Source organism: Physella acuta, unplaced genomic scaffold, assembly GCF_028476545.2.
Source record: "Physella acuta isolate Inbredline_101_S28 unplaced genomic scaffold, ASM2847654v3 ptg001452l, whole genome shotgun sequence".
Taxonomy (NCBI): Eukaryota; Metazoa; Mollusca; class Gastropoda; family Physidae; genus Physella; species Physella acuta.
Window position 1 is genome coordinate 15001 of NW_026732967.1, and position 16190 is coordinate 31190.

General features: G+C 35.7%; 1 protein-coding gene across 2 annotated transcripts in view; it reads right to left on the bottom strand.

The window, feature by feature from the left end:
- Positions 1-473: 473 nt before the first annotated feature.
- The window catches only part of LOC131927990 (BOS complex subunit NOMO1), a 40181-nt gene continuing 24464 nt past the window's right edge, over positions 474-16190 (bottom strand). The window contains exons 27-36 of one of the 2 annotated variants that reach the window (XM_059283874.1): positions 15509-15680; positions 15048-15098; positions 11495-11570; positions 10702-10769; positions 9289-9420; positions 8856-8942; positions 5513-5763; positions 5224-5389; positions 4941-5122; positions 474-571 (exon numbers count right to left, since the gene is read on the bottom strand). In XM_059283874.1, the coding sequence (XP_059139857.1) occupies positions 4941-5122; positions 5224-5389; positions 5513-5763; positions 8856-8942; positions 9289-9420; positions 10702-10769; positions 11495-11570; positions 15048-15098; positions 15509-15680 (1185 nt within the window). In that variant the 3' untranslated portion in view covers positions 474-571. Of the gene's footprint in view, positions 572-4940; positions 5123-5223; positions 5390-5512; positions 5764-8855; positions 8943-9288; positions 9421-10701; positions 10770-11494; positions 11571-15032; positions 15099-15508; positions 15681-16190 lie in introns of both variants that reach the window. The other variant, XM_059283873.1, reaches the window with a different exon arrangement.

Genomic DNA, 16190 nt, shown 5'->3' on the forward strand with positions numbered 1-16190 from the left:
CGCCCTCTTATCGGCAGAGATCAAAATAAAAAGATGCGTTTCACCCTTTCATTCACGGGCGCCGTCGTAGCCATGTTTTTAAACACTACATCCATATCCTGTTATCTTGTTCTAGTCGTGGCGTTAAGAATGAAAGTGAAAGTAGAAATCCGACTCTTCCATTTTCTTTTCTTCTTTTTAATACATTTCTACAATAAACTACACTTAGAATCTAGAATTTCTAGATTTAGCAAATCTAGTCATGTAGATTATTACAGTCAGTAAAAGTATTCATTTAACTGTAGTATTTCATTTACAATACTAGATTTAGATCTAATGTCTCTAATAAATTTTAAACTATTCTTTTCTCATTGATTGATTGATTGATTGAATCATTGAATGATTTATTGATTTCTTCATATTTTTGCATGGAGAAATATGTATCTGTCACAACAAACATAGAAACTAATAAAAGTTGTAAAAAGAGTATACTTTTCAGATGTTTTTTTTATTTTCAAAAATTTTATTCACAGTGTATAGTTACATCTGTTTACACATCCAATTCTCTTAGTTCATCATATCAAATACAATCCTACAGTTGGATAAAAGAGAAAACATAAATCATTCATTACACATGAATTATTATTTTACACTTCAATAAAAATATCAATAGTTTACTAACATAAAAAGGGATGCAACTCTTCTATTACTATTTAGTTCTAGTATTAACTTGGCTATTTCCCCTGATGTCGCTTAGTAGTAATAATAGAAATAGTGTCTTCACTTAAAAGGGTATGCAACTCTTCTGTTACTATTTAGTTCTAGTTTTAACTTGGTTATTTCCCCTGATGTCGCTCAGTTGTAATAATAGAAATTGTCTACTAACATAAAAAGGTATGCAACTCTTCTGTTCCTAATTAGTTATAGTATTAACTTGGTTATTTCCCTGCCGATAAAGATTAATTTTAGTATCTATAATTTTAAATATATTTTTATCGTTGACATTGCTCTAAATTATTTGTATAACGCTAAGGAAATATTTAATTATATGTATATATATATGTAGATATATATATATATATATATATATATATATATATATATATATATATATATATATATATATATATATATATATATATATATATAATAGTTTCGCTGTCTGTGTATCTATCTATCTATCTATCTGTCTGACAAGAACGCTCTGTCTGACAAGAACGCTCTAGAGAAAACACAAGCAAATTAAAAATCTGCATAGTAATTCGAAAAACGAAGTATGACGTCGCCATATTTAGCATCTCAAGCCGGAGTGTTCTCAGGAACATTGTAACTAATGCTAAGTATGTTCTCAGGAACATTGTAACTAATGCTAGGTATGTTCTCAGGAACATTGTAACTAATGCTAGGTATGTTCTCAGGAACATTGTAACTAATGCTAGGTATGTTCTCAGGAACATTGTAACTAATGCTAAGTATGTTCTCAGGAACATTGTAACTAATGCTAGGTATGTTCTCAGGAACATTGTAACTAATGCTAGGTATGTTCTCAGGAACATTGTAACTAATGCTAGGTATGTTCTCAGGAACATTGTAACTAATGCTAGGTATGTTCTCAGGAACATTGTAACTAATGCTAGGTATGTTCTCAGGAACATTGTAACTAATGCTAGGTATGTTCTCAGGAACATTGTAACTAATGCTAGGTATGTTCTCAGGAACATTGTAACTAATGCTAGGTATGTTCTCAGGAACATTGTAACTAATGCTAGGTATGTTCTCAGGAACATTGTAACTAATGCTAGGTATGTTCTCAGGAACATTGTAACTAATGCTAGGTATGTTCTCAGGAACATTGTAACTAATGCTAGGTATGTTCTCAGGAACATTGTAACTAATGCTAGGTATGTTCTCAGGAACATTGTAACTAATGCTAGGTATGTTCTCAGGAACATTGTAACTAATGCTAGGTATGTTCTCAGGAACATTGTAACTAATGCTAGGTATGTTCTCAGGAACATTGTAACTAATGCTAGGTATGTTCTCAGGAACATTGTAACTAATGCTAGGTATGTTCTTAGGAACATTGTAACTAATGCTAGGTATGTTCTCAGGAACATTGTAACTAATGCTAGGTATGTTCTCAGGAACATTGTAACTAATGCTAAGTATGTTCTCAGGAACATTGTAACTAATGCTAGGTATGTTCTCAGGAACATTGTAACTAATGCTAGGTATGTTCTCAGGAACATTGTAACTAATGCTAAGTATGTTCTCAGGAACATTGTAACTAATGCTAAGTATGTTCTCAGGAACATTGTAACTAATGCCAAGTATGTTCTCAGGAACATTGTAACTAATGCTAAGTATGTTCTCAGGAACATTGTAACTAATGCTAAGTATGTTCTCAGGAACATTGTAACTAATGCCAAGTATGTTCTCAGGAACATTGTAACTAATGCCAAGTATGTTCTCAGGAACATTGTAACTAATGCTAAGTATGTTCTCAGGAACATTGTAACTAATGCTAGGTATGTTCTCAGGAACATTGTAACTAATGCTAAGTATGTTCTCAGGAACATTGTAACTAATGCTAGGTATGTTCTCAGGAACATTGTAACTAATGCTAGGTATGTTCTCAGGAACATTGTAACTAATGCTAGGTATGTTCTCAGGAACATTGTAACTAATGCTAGGTATGTTCTCAGGAACATTGTAACTAATGCTAAGTATGTTCTCAGGAACATTGTAACTAATGCTAGGTATGTTCTCAGGAACATTGTAACTAATGCTAGGTATGTTCTCAGGAACATTGTAACTAATGCTAGGTATGTTCTCAGGAACATTGTAACTAATGCTAGGTATGTTCTTAGGAACATTGTAACTAATGCTAGGTATGTTCTCAGGAACATTGTAACTAATGCTAGGTATGTTCTCAGGAACATTGTAACTAATGCTAAGTATGTTCTCAGGAACATTGTAACTAATGCTAGGTATGTTCTCAGGAACATTGTAACTAATGCTAGGTATGTTCTCAGGAACATTGTAACTAATGCTAGGTATGTTCTCAGGAACATTGTAACTAATGCTAGGTATGTTCTCAGGAACATTGTAACTAATGCTAGGTATGTTCTCAGGAACATTGTAACTAATGCTAGGTATGTTCTCAGGAACATTGTAACTAATGCTAGGTATGTTCTCAGGAACATTGTAACTAATGCTAGGTATGTTCTTAGGAACATTGTAACTAATGCTAGGTATGTTCTCAGGAACATTGTAACTAATGCTAGGTATGTTCTCAGGAACATTGTAACTAATGCTAAGTATGTTCTCAGGAACATTGTAACTAATGCTAGGTATGTTCTCAGGAACATTGTAACTAATGCTAGGTATGTTCTCAGGAACATTGTAACTAATGCTAAGTATGTTCTCAGGAACATTGTAACTAATGCTAGGTATGTTCTCAGGAACATTGTAACTAATGCCAAGTATGTTCTCAGGAACATTGTAACTAATGCTAAGTATGTTCTCAGGAACATTGTAACTAATGCTAAGTATGTTCTCAGGAACATTGTAACTAATGCCAAGTATGTTCTCAGGAACATTGTAACTAATGCCAAGTATGTTCTCAGGAACATTGTAACTAATGCTAAGTATGTTCTCAGGAACATTGTAACTAATGCTAGGTATGTTCTCAGGAACATTGTAACTAATGCTAAGTATGTTCTCAAGAACATTGTAACTAATGCTAAGTATGTTCTCAGGAACATTGTAACTAATGCTAGGTATGTTCTCAGGAACATTGTAACTAATGCTAGGTATGTTCTCAGGAACATTGTAACTAATGCTAGGTATGTTCTCAGGAACATCAAATATACAGTAATATGACGTCATTGATTCTCGAGTAAACATTGAATAAAAAGGAAATTTTGTCTAATCTAAATGGTTTGCGTGAAGAGTTTCTTGCATACAATTCTTCGGCTTGGGGCGAAGCCCCACCCCCCGCGTAAGAACGTCTGAGCCCCCCCCCCCCTCCCCAACTCAAAAGAAATTCTTCATCGATACTCTATAATAAAATTACCGCCTAATTAGTGTGCCTAATCTAAAAAGTGGTATTCTTGCAATTTCTTTAATGCAATTCTTCGGGTAGTTGCTAAGCGCGACACCAGTGTTTCTTTCAGACGTTTTCCTCCCCGGAGAGGGGTGGGGGTACTTGAAATTTTCGGGGGCGGGTGTTGAATTTTCGGGGAAGGGGCGGACACTGGAAAAAGTATATAATTATATTTCGTTGAATGGGACGGTAGACATGTTTTTTTTTGGGGGGGGGGGGGGGGGGGGGGAATGGGGGTGGGGGGTGTGTGTGCGGGTGGGGGTGGGGTGGTTTTAGTTTCGAGAAAAGAGACAGCACTATCAGCCTAGCGCCCGTTGTATCCTTCCTCAACGGGCCATTTTTCTCGTATATATATATGTATATATGTTGGCTAGTACGCTATGGTTGGCTTGTTATTTTAAATAGTTGTCACAGGTTGCTTGTGCTTTTTGTGTGTAGTTGTATTCTTGGTTGGTCGTAGCTGGATGGGGGTAATGTTTCACCCACCCCTAAACGACAGGCCGGCGCCCGGTTCTCACGGGCGGTGGTCTGCTAGTGTGTCAAGAATAATTTACGAGTGTTCACAGACGTGGACTGTGGCCGGAGACCGGCGTGACCGGACCCTATGTGTGAGCATGCTTTGTATTTCGATTTAATGTAAAAAAAAATCAAACAACTGCTGCCTTGTAGTTTGTTCTTGGTTGGACAAAGGCTATGGAAGCAAATCCAAAAATAAAAGCAGGCTGAAATCGCAGTCAATTGCCTCAATGGCACATAACCAGTCGACACGTATCCTTAATTTTGTTGGGGTTAGGATCCATTCCAACAATAAGAACGAAAAAAAAGAAGATCAAGTATATACATCGATACATACCTACATGCATAAGCGTTGGACTACACTTGTTATTTGGGCATGCATTTGGATGAAATTTGCAGCTCTGAAAACATTATCTGCGCTTCCGCAAATATCAACCAAGTATTGATATGATTGTAGACCGACTCCTAAACATTGAACATGAATTCCTAGTTGCCTTAATTGGTCTGCTTTTTCTCTGCCTAAAACAGTACACAAAATAAAAATTCTTACCCTTTTTTTTAAAAAGAACATTGAACACATATAATAAACTGTCAATGACGTAACAAAATGGGAAGCTTACATAGTGGCCTATCTTTTCTTGGTACCCCATCTGTTACAATGAAGACTATTTTTCCAGCTTTTCTTCTTCCGCCATAAGAGGGGCTGAACAAATCTCTGGTTAATATGTAAGTCAAAGCCCTTGAGAGATATGTCTCTTTTCCTGAGTATGTGATGCTTAGGACTTTCTGTGAGTTGATATGAAAAAAACAGCAAACATGACATTCCATGTCATTTTTCAATTGTAAATATAATTTAGATGTATACATCAATACAAAACAAACAGTAATACAACAATTAAATATCTTTACCTTCGACAGATTAATTCTCTCCTGCTCATCGCTAAAGGCATGGATAAAATGCACAACAGTGCTGTATTTAAGAATGGCAAAGCTTGCTGATTGACTGTCTAGCTCAAATGATCGTATTATGGATACGATAAAAAACAGAATTTCCTCAAATTGTCTGGGCCCAATACTCCTGGAGGCATCTAATACAAGCATAATATCATTCATTGGCTCGCATAGGTGGTCTTCAGCAGGCAGTGGTTCAACATTCCCATCTTCAGAAAGAGGGGAAAAAAGTGATACATTTAAAAACAATATGTATAAGATCTAATGAAACACTAAAGCTTTTATTAAAAGAAAACAAATTAGTTTTATTTACCTAATTCCAGTACAAGTAAACTCTTTTTGTTATAGAGGTTTTTTTTTAATTCAGCAAATACTGTTTATAGACAATGAAAAAACCATGGTTTTTGATAAAGAAGATGTGAAAATGTCGACAAAATCTATGTGGAGGTTATTAGGGAGCGATCTACTCTAGTTCAAGCACAGGTTGTCACCACCGTTATAAGGCCTGCTTATTTTTCTGGTAATTCTGTTTTGCACACATAGCATACGTTGTCGATCTCACCTATTAAATTAATCAATGTTCCCTCTAAGCTTCGCTGTCGCGCGGTCATGCAGTAGTTTTGAACCTACCGCGCAGTAAGTTTGTAAAAGGAAGAAAATTAACCTTGCATAAAACTTTTAGAACACAGTTCGCACAAAATACACGATGCACCCTAGCTTTAGCTTCTTTGAGTGAGCGTTGATAATGAGAGGAAGCTAACACGTATCTTTATCATCAGTAGCAGATTAGACCAAAACACGACCAGAGGTTCTTCCAGGCATCTCTAATACCCCCCTTCCCCCCCCCCCCCCCCCCCCGAACGAAATAGAATTTATATAGAAAATATATACTTTTAACAATGGAAGAAAAACTGAACAAGACCAACCAAACATCCTCATGAGGTTAGAAATAAGGAGACTAAATCAATATATTGTTTTCGACTGGAGACACCGAAAAACATAATTTCAAATACAAGTTTTTGACTGTAATATGGGAAAATAACAGGTGTCATTCGTTGCTAAATTTGAAATTAAAAGTGCATTTATTTGTAAATGAGATATGAATGAATTCATGGGTACAATTTACAATGAAATAACCCACATTGAATACAGACAAATGATAGCAGAAGCTCCCATTTAGTGATAACATGAAAGAAATATCACCTCAAGACCAAAGCCTATTTAATGCAACAATAAGCAAGTCAACCCCACAACGTTTAATCCCTTTTGAAATAAAAATATTTATATAATTCATAACGCAACCTATTATCGAATGTAGAAGAAGAAAAAAAGTACACAATTACCATTTACTAGCTTTAGTAGATACAGTGCCTTACCATGATATTCTAGTAGTCTTCGATGACTTAAATGCCACAGTTGTAATTAGCAGCGAACAAAACAAAAAATTTGTGGAAAGACGGCTTAGGAACTAAGAACCCAAGTGGAGGAAGCTAATAAGTCATTGCGAAGAAAACAAACTCGCATTACAAGATACATAGTTTCAACACATGAGCATGTATAAAACTACATGAAAATCGCCATATGGGAAAACGAAAGACCAAATTGATCATCTATTAATCAACAAAAAAAGTAAAAAGATTCCTCTAAGAAATAATCGTGAAGAAACAAGCTGACAATGGTAGCGATAACTACTTAGTAGTAGCAAAACTAAATCTCACAAAAACGCTGCGCTAGAAAAATACCTCCTCCAAAATTAAATGCAAAAGTTTTGATTTTCATTACTGTCTATAAACAGTATTTGCGAAATTTTAAAAAAAACAACCTTTATTACAAAAAGCTTTTACTTGCACTAATATCCTTAGAGTCCTACGGTTTTGCAGCGATTGCTGGAAGTAGGCCTAGTTAACGCCACCAGCAAAAAGTGTTTCTTCTCTTCCAGACGTTTTTCTTCGGGGGAGGGGGGGGGGAGGCACTTGATATTTTTGTGGGGCGGACATTTTCCGGGGGCGGACACGGGTAAAAGTATGTTTTCTTTATCAATTTCATTTTGTTGGGGGGAGGGGGTGGCTGGTAGACTTTCTTCGGGGCAAAGCGAGACGGGGAAGAACACATCAGAAGAGCAAATGACAAAGGAAGGACTGTAATGGGGGGACTGTCAGAAATCTGCCAGAGACCGACTAAAGTTTTATGGCACTCCCATGTTTCTTGGACTCAAAAGGGAAAATATGGTGATGAGAAACAATTGCATTAGTTTATACTTAGGGGTTATTACCTAAAATACTGGAATAAATTGATTAAGGTTTACTCAATCAGGTGACATAGAGCTTTTTAAAACTAGATTTGATACATTTTGTTATTCATTTATACTTATAACAAAACCATTTTAGCAGAAAATAACCATTCTGCAGATAGTAGTCACATCATTATTGTTTTAGAGAATCCCTCCTCTGTTGCTAAAAATGGCCGTATAATATACACCCCCTACCCACCCACCCAAAATATGACAAGGCACATTCTTAAACAACTACGACCACAGAATGACTTATTTCTTAAATGTTAATTTTTCAGCAATATATTACACCAATAATTTAATTAGAAGATAAGATCTGACACTTTCTACTATTCGTAATAGTATTGATTTTAGTACAAGTTAAAATAAAAATAAGTTTTTGATCATAAGCAAAAATCAATATAATTAATTTAATATAAATAATACACTACTATTACTAATATGCGATTTAAACAATTATAATGAAAAGCGTGGGTCACTATATTATCCATTGGATACCTTTACTATTATTTAGTAAGAAACCCGCACTTTTCTTATAGTCTTTAAATAGTAGCGTTTTTATATATATTTAGAGAAAGTCATTTATTTTCTCCCTTTGTACTGCATTATTTAATATAAAAGCTTATCAAAATGATTTTATGCTTTCTTTTCAGTGCTTTAAAATTTGTAATAGAGTTGCATGAGTAGAAACTTTTTCACACCAAATGAACGTGTATAGTATTGCGGAATAGTGGTAGTGAGGCACCCAACAAATTTCACAAAAATGTTAACAATTTCATAAACAGTTAATTCAAATTTGATGACAGATTGCATTGTCATCGGGTTTTGACCCACGTGCCGAATTTCAGTGAAATTTGTTAGAAAGGTTCGAAATTTAATTCGCCCGTTTTGGATTTAGACAAAGATAGAAAGACAGATATACAGAAAGACAGACAGAGGAATCAAGTAAAAAAATCGCCTTTTAAAAATCTGTTATTAATTAAACATTTAACTGTGCAAGCGGACAGTTACCATTGAATTGCCGTGCTCCTACGTTTGGAATCCTTTGCGCATAGTCTGCTGGCTGCGTTCGACGCTGGTATCCAGCGTACACCATCGCTAAAGGATTAAACATGTAGGCCTATTTATAAATCTTAACATCATTTTTTATTAATTTTTATAATTTTTTAAAATTATGCAATTAATGTATTGTTTTCTAACAATATTTAAATTTAAACAATGCTGATCGGATAAAAGGTGTCGAACCGCAATCGACTTTTATTTTTAAATACCGTATATAGAGAAGAATCGGTACGACACCATCTCGAATTTGATTTTTTTTTCGCAGAAACTTCTCCGGAAGTATTCTCAACAACTTCCCAAAGATGAACGGTGTTGGAATGCATAAAAAGATACACCTATATATCGCGTTTAATCTAATTTTTAAAATTAAATTATACTTTACCAATTAATAATGCAATGAATATTGCAAAGTATCCAAACGGAGCAAAGTGTCCAAACTCATCTTGTCCTTCCTCACTACGTAAAACCTCGCAGGTTCGGTTTGGGAATGTGCCAATGCAGGCGCCATATGTTACTGATAAAAAAAAAGGAAATACTAAGATCTAAGTAATTAAGATATAATTGAATCTGCCAGTTTGTACCCTAAGCAACTTCAGCTTTTTTTCGTATGGCATGTGAAGTTGAGTTCATGTGTCAGAATCCACGGCATACATGGGAATAGTGTGGTCAGGAGTGACCTAGTGGTACTGTTAACCCGAAATTATCAAGGTCAATTCCGGGTTCAAGTCAGTAGATGTCACTGAGTCCACCCAGTTTTGATGAGTACATAACTCACACTAGGCATAACAAAGGCGCTTGGGCATATTGTTGACTGAAAACCACACTATCTCTTCGCATGCCGAGGTCACAGAAACAGTCGAACTCTGCTACACTAACCCTAACCCTAACCCTAGGTTAGAAAAGAGAATTTTTTTTTAATATATGCAGGGACGTCGTACTGGTCGAGCTCAGGGTCCGAACTCGAGACTTTCAGATTAGCGGGATATTATTAGTACTTAATAAATTCACATGCGTTTTTGAGACATCGGAAATAGCGTAAATTACTACTTAAAATTATTACTTAAAATTTGACAGAAGGCAGAGAATTACGTCTTTCACTTACATGTGAAATTCAATTTATCTTTCTGAAACAGTACTCGAGTTATAGGCTTTAAAAAAAAATCACAAGTAGAAAAAATTTTACTTCCGGTTATCGGAAATTGCTGAAAAGTTGATACAGATCTACAAATTTGATATAATACTTATATGTGAAATTTCATCAACCTGTAGCTGTAACTGTACTCAAGTTATCGTGTTTACAGGCACACACACACACACACGGAAACTATGTTTTTTCCGACTCAGGGATGTGTAAAACATCGAGATTTGCAAAAATCTAGATTTCTTGTGCACGATTACAAGAATTTCTCTATACTTTGTATACGAGAGAGTAAAAATAATATTGCGGCTCAATAGTCTAATAGACCATTGGATGATTGCGTATCAGAGCCTGTTTTCTATGTTGAGAAGAGTAAGATGTTGCCCATTTATCAGGCCCCCTTCTCTTCAGACTGCTGATGGTCTCAAGATACAGAATGTTACCTGCGCAGATTGGAATCAGCATTCTCGCATGAGCTACCGAAGGGGAACCAGGGTTGGTCATTCTATCGCCTAAGGGGCTCCATTCCTATTTGATTTCGGGGTATTCTCTCATAGATGGGTTGCTAACCCCAGAAGACGAGCCTCATCTGCCCGAAGGTTTTAACTTAAGACTCGGGTTAGCAGTCACTGTCATGTACATGAAAACAAAAGTTACCTTTTTCTGGAATTCCCATAGCTGTTGGAAGTCGCAAGAGAAGAAGCATTACCAGGAACATGAAACGCCTGCGTCAAAATATTAAAACTCAGCAAAAAATTACTATCTATCTACACATACACGCACACGCACGTATATATATATATATATATATATATATATATATATATATATATATATATATATATATATATATATATCAGTCGAGTAAATACATTTAATAACAAGACATAAATAAAATTTGCAATATATAAATATATATATATATATATATATATATATATATATATATATATATATATATATATATATATATATATATATATATTATATATATATATCGATATAAATCGAACTAAATTATCCGCCCCTAATAGAAACCCGGCTCGATTTGTAAACATTTAGCTTTGTAAACATTTATCGTGACCACAGCTCACCAGACAATGTGGGGATGGGGTGGGGGTGGTAGTGATAGTGATAGAGAGAAAGAGAGGGGACTGCAAGGAGGCGCTTGCAGCTTGTTTTCTAACGGCTCCCAGAAGAGAATTATATATATAGATAGATATCTATTTATGAAATTAATTTTTGTGAACACAATTTTTTCCAGACATCTCGTCGGGGGGGGGGGCGGGGCGCGGGGGGGGGGGGCGGAGCAGAATCTAACTCCCGAACGAAATGGAATTTATATAGGGGAAAATTTTTTCTTAAGGGTAGCACCCTGGGAAGATTTGATTTTTCTCATTATACGATTATGAGCCCAGAATCCAGAGCGGCTAAAGAGAAAAAAAAATACCTTCGTAAACCACCTCCAGGTTTTTGATGGGTTTTTGATATAGTTAGGATGTCATCAAACTGCTTGGGTGGTAAACCTGCAGAGGTCTTCTAGTTAGTACAATTTTATATACACTACCTAACATGCCATACACTACCTCACATAACATGACATACACTACCTCACATAACATGACATACACTACCTAACATAACATGACATACACTACCTGTCATGACATACACTACCTCACATAACATGACATACACTACCTGGCATGACATACACTACCTTACATAACATGACATACACTACACTACCTCACATAACATGACATACACCTCATAATAGTGACATACACTACCTCACATAACATACACTACCTCACAAAACATGACATACACTTCCTCACATAGCATGACATACACTACCTCACATAACATGATTTACGCTAACTCACATAACATAACATACACTACCTCACATAACATGACATACTTTACACTACCTCATATGACATACACTTCCTCACATAATAATGGCATACACTAACTCAAATAACATGACATACACTGCCTCACATAATAGTGACATACACTAGCTCACATAACGTACACTACCTCACATAACATGACATACCATAGCTCACATAACATGACATACACTGCCTCACATAATAGTGACATACACTAGCTCACATAACGTACACTACCTCACATAACATGACATACCATAGCTCACATAACATGACATACACTACCTCACATAACATGACATACACTACCTCACATAACACGAGATACACTACCTCACATAACATGACATACACTAGCTCACATAACATGACATACACTACCTCACATAACATGACATACACTACCTCATATGACATACACTACCTCACATAGCATGACATACACTACCTCACATAACATGACATACACTAGCTCACATAACATGACATACACCACCTCACATAACATGACATACCATAGCTCACATAACATGACATACACTACCTCATATGACATACACAACCTCACATAACACGAGATACACTACCTCACATAACATGACATACACTAGCTCACATAACATGACATACACCACCTCACAAAACATGACATACACTTCATCACATAACATGACATACACTACCTCACATGACATGACATACACTACCTCACATGACATGACATACACTACGTCACATAACATGACATACACTACCTCACATAACATGACATACACTACCTCACATAACATACACTGCCTCACATAACATGGCATACACTACCTAACATAACATGACATACACTAGCTCTCATAACATGAGATGCACTACCTAACATAACATGACATACACTACCTCACATAACATGACATACACTACCTCACATAACATGACAAACACTACCTCACATAGCATGACATACACTACCTCACATAACATGACATACACTACCTCAAATATCATGACATCTCTTCCTCACATAACATGACATACACTACCTCACATAACATGACGAAAACTCATAATAATGACATACACTACCTCACATAACATACACTACCTCACATAACATCACATAAACTAGCTCACATAACATGACATACACTACCTAACATAACACGACATACTTTACCTCACATACCATGAAATACAATTCCCCAAAGAACATGACATAAACTACATAATAGTGACATACACTACCTCACATGACATACACTAGCTCACATAACATGACATACACTAGCTCACATAACATGACATACACTACCTCACATAACATGACATACACTATCTCACATAACATGACATACACTACCTCACATGACATGACAAACACATTTCTCACATAACATGACATACACTACCTCACATGGCATGTTATACACTAGCTCACATAACATGACATACACTACACTACCTCACATGACATACACTACCTCACATAATAGTGACATACACTACCTCACATAACATACACTACCTCACATAACATAACATACACTACCTCAAATAACATGACATACACTGCCTCACATAATAGTGACATACACTACCTCACATAACATACACTACCTCACATAGCATGACATACACTACCTCACATAACATGACATACACTACCTCATATACCATGACATCTCTAGCTCACATAATATGACGTACACTACCTCACATAACATGACATACACCTCATAATAGTGACATACACTACCTCACATAACATACACTACCTCACATAACATGACATACACTACCTCACATAACATGTGATACACTACCTCACATAACATGACATACACTAGCTCACATAACATGACATACACTACCTCACATAACATGACATACACTACCTCATATGACATACACTACCTCACATGACATGACATAAACTACCTAACATAACATGACATACACTAGCTCTCATAACATGAGATGCACTACCTCACATAACATGACATACACTACCTCACATAACATGACATACACTTCCTCACATAACATGACATACACTAGCTCACATAACATGACATACACTACCTGACATGACATACACTACCTAACATAACATGACATACACTAGCTCTCATAACATGAGATGCACTACCTCACATAACATGACATACACTACCTCACATAACATGACATACACTTCCTCACATAACATGACATACACTAGCTCACATACCATGACATACACTACCTCACATAACATGACATACATTACCTCACATAGCATGACATTCACTACCTCACATAACATGACATACACTACTTCACATAACATGACATACACTACCTCACATAACATGACATACACTACCTCACATAACATGACATACACTTCCTCACATAACATGATTTACGCTAACTCACATAACATAACATACACTACCTCAAATACCATGACATACACTACCTCACATAACATGACATACATTACCTCACATAGCATGACATTCACTACCTCACATAACATGACATACACTACTTCACATAACATGACTTACACTACCTCACATAACATGACATACACTACCTCACATAGCATGACATACACTACCTCACATAACATGATTTACGCTAACTCACATAACATAACATACACTACATCACATAACATGACATACACTACCTAAAATGACATACACTACCTCACATAACATGACATACACTACCTCACATAGCATGACATACACTACCTCACATAACATGATTTACGCTAACTCACATAACATAACATACACTACCTCAAATAACATGACATACACTACCTTACATAACACGACATACACTACATAACAGTGACATACACTACCTCACATAACATACACTACCTCACATAACATGACATACACTACCTCACATAACATGAGATATACTACCTCACATACCATGACATACACTACCTCACATAACATGACATACATTACCTCACATAGCATGACATTCACTACCTCACATAACATGACATACACTACTTCACATAACATGACATACACTAGCTCACATAACATGAAATACACTACCTGACATGACATACACTACCTGCCATGACATAACTGGAAATACTTCTCTGCCTTAGTGGGGCACTACGTAAGGGAGGCAGATCTCCTGGGAATAAAACCAGCTAGTGATATAGGCTACAGAATGTAATTTATCATAGTTGCAAATATTCAGTTCATTTATCAATGATTATACAGTTATACTACCTCTATAAGTGTTTGTTGACTCACCTGTGTACATGTTTGTTGATTCACCTGTGTACTGTGTGGATGTTGGCGTGTGCTTTCGTGTGGATGTTTGTGTGGATATTCGTGTGTGTTCATGTGGATGTTTGTTAGGATGTTTGTATGTGTGTTCGTGTGGATGTTCGTGTGTGTGTAGCTCAAATGCATGGAAGGATGTTGTCATTAGCTGATGCTCAACAGACATGGACTAGTCTAAGATGAAGAGCTTACCCAAGCTACTCCCCAAGACAATAATTATGTCCTTGAACTTTGTTTGCTGACATATGGGGTTACCTGTGAGATCCAGGCGAGTCAGGGAGGTCCATGTAGCCAAGAGCTGTGCCAGTTCCTTCATGCCGTTCAGTAGATTGTCAGCTGCTATCAGGCTGCTCAGGTGGCAAAGTTGGCTCAGTTCGTTGATGTCAGTCAGATGGTTCCCAGACACATTTAAAACTTGCAAACAACCCTATATATATACATATACATATACATATATATATATATATATATATATATATATACATATATATATATATATATATATATATATATATATATATATATATATATATATATATATATATATGTATCAAAAGAGACACACAGACACACACACATATATATATAATATATAGGCTGTGATCGGTGTGTGGGTTGATTCACACTGTGATGTGTGTGTGTGTTGATTCACGTGTGAATACATATAAATAAACTACATTTCTAGTTACTAGTCAACTAGAGCTTAAGGGATCACATAAACTTTCTCACATTTTACATTTTGAAAATAATATAGAATCATATAGAAAAAAATATAATGTGATACAAATGAACATAAACAATGTGTGTATAAGAGAGTGGAAAATATGAGCTTTATAAAGCAAACCGATTAATTTTTAAAAAGTTATTTTTTAACATCTAATTAAACCAAATTTGATGTCAGAATATCTGGGCATGGATTAAAGACCTAACCTTTAAC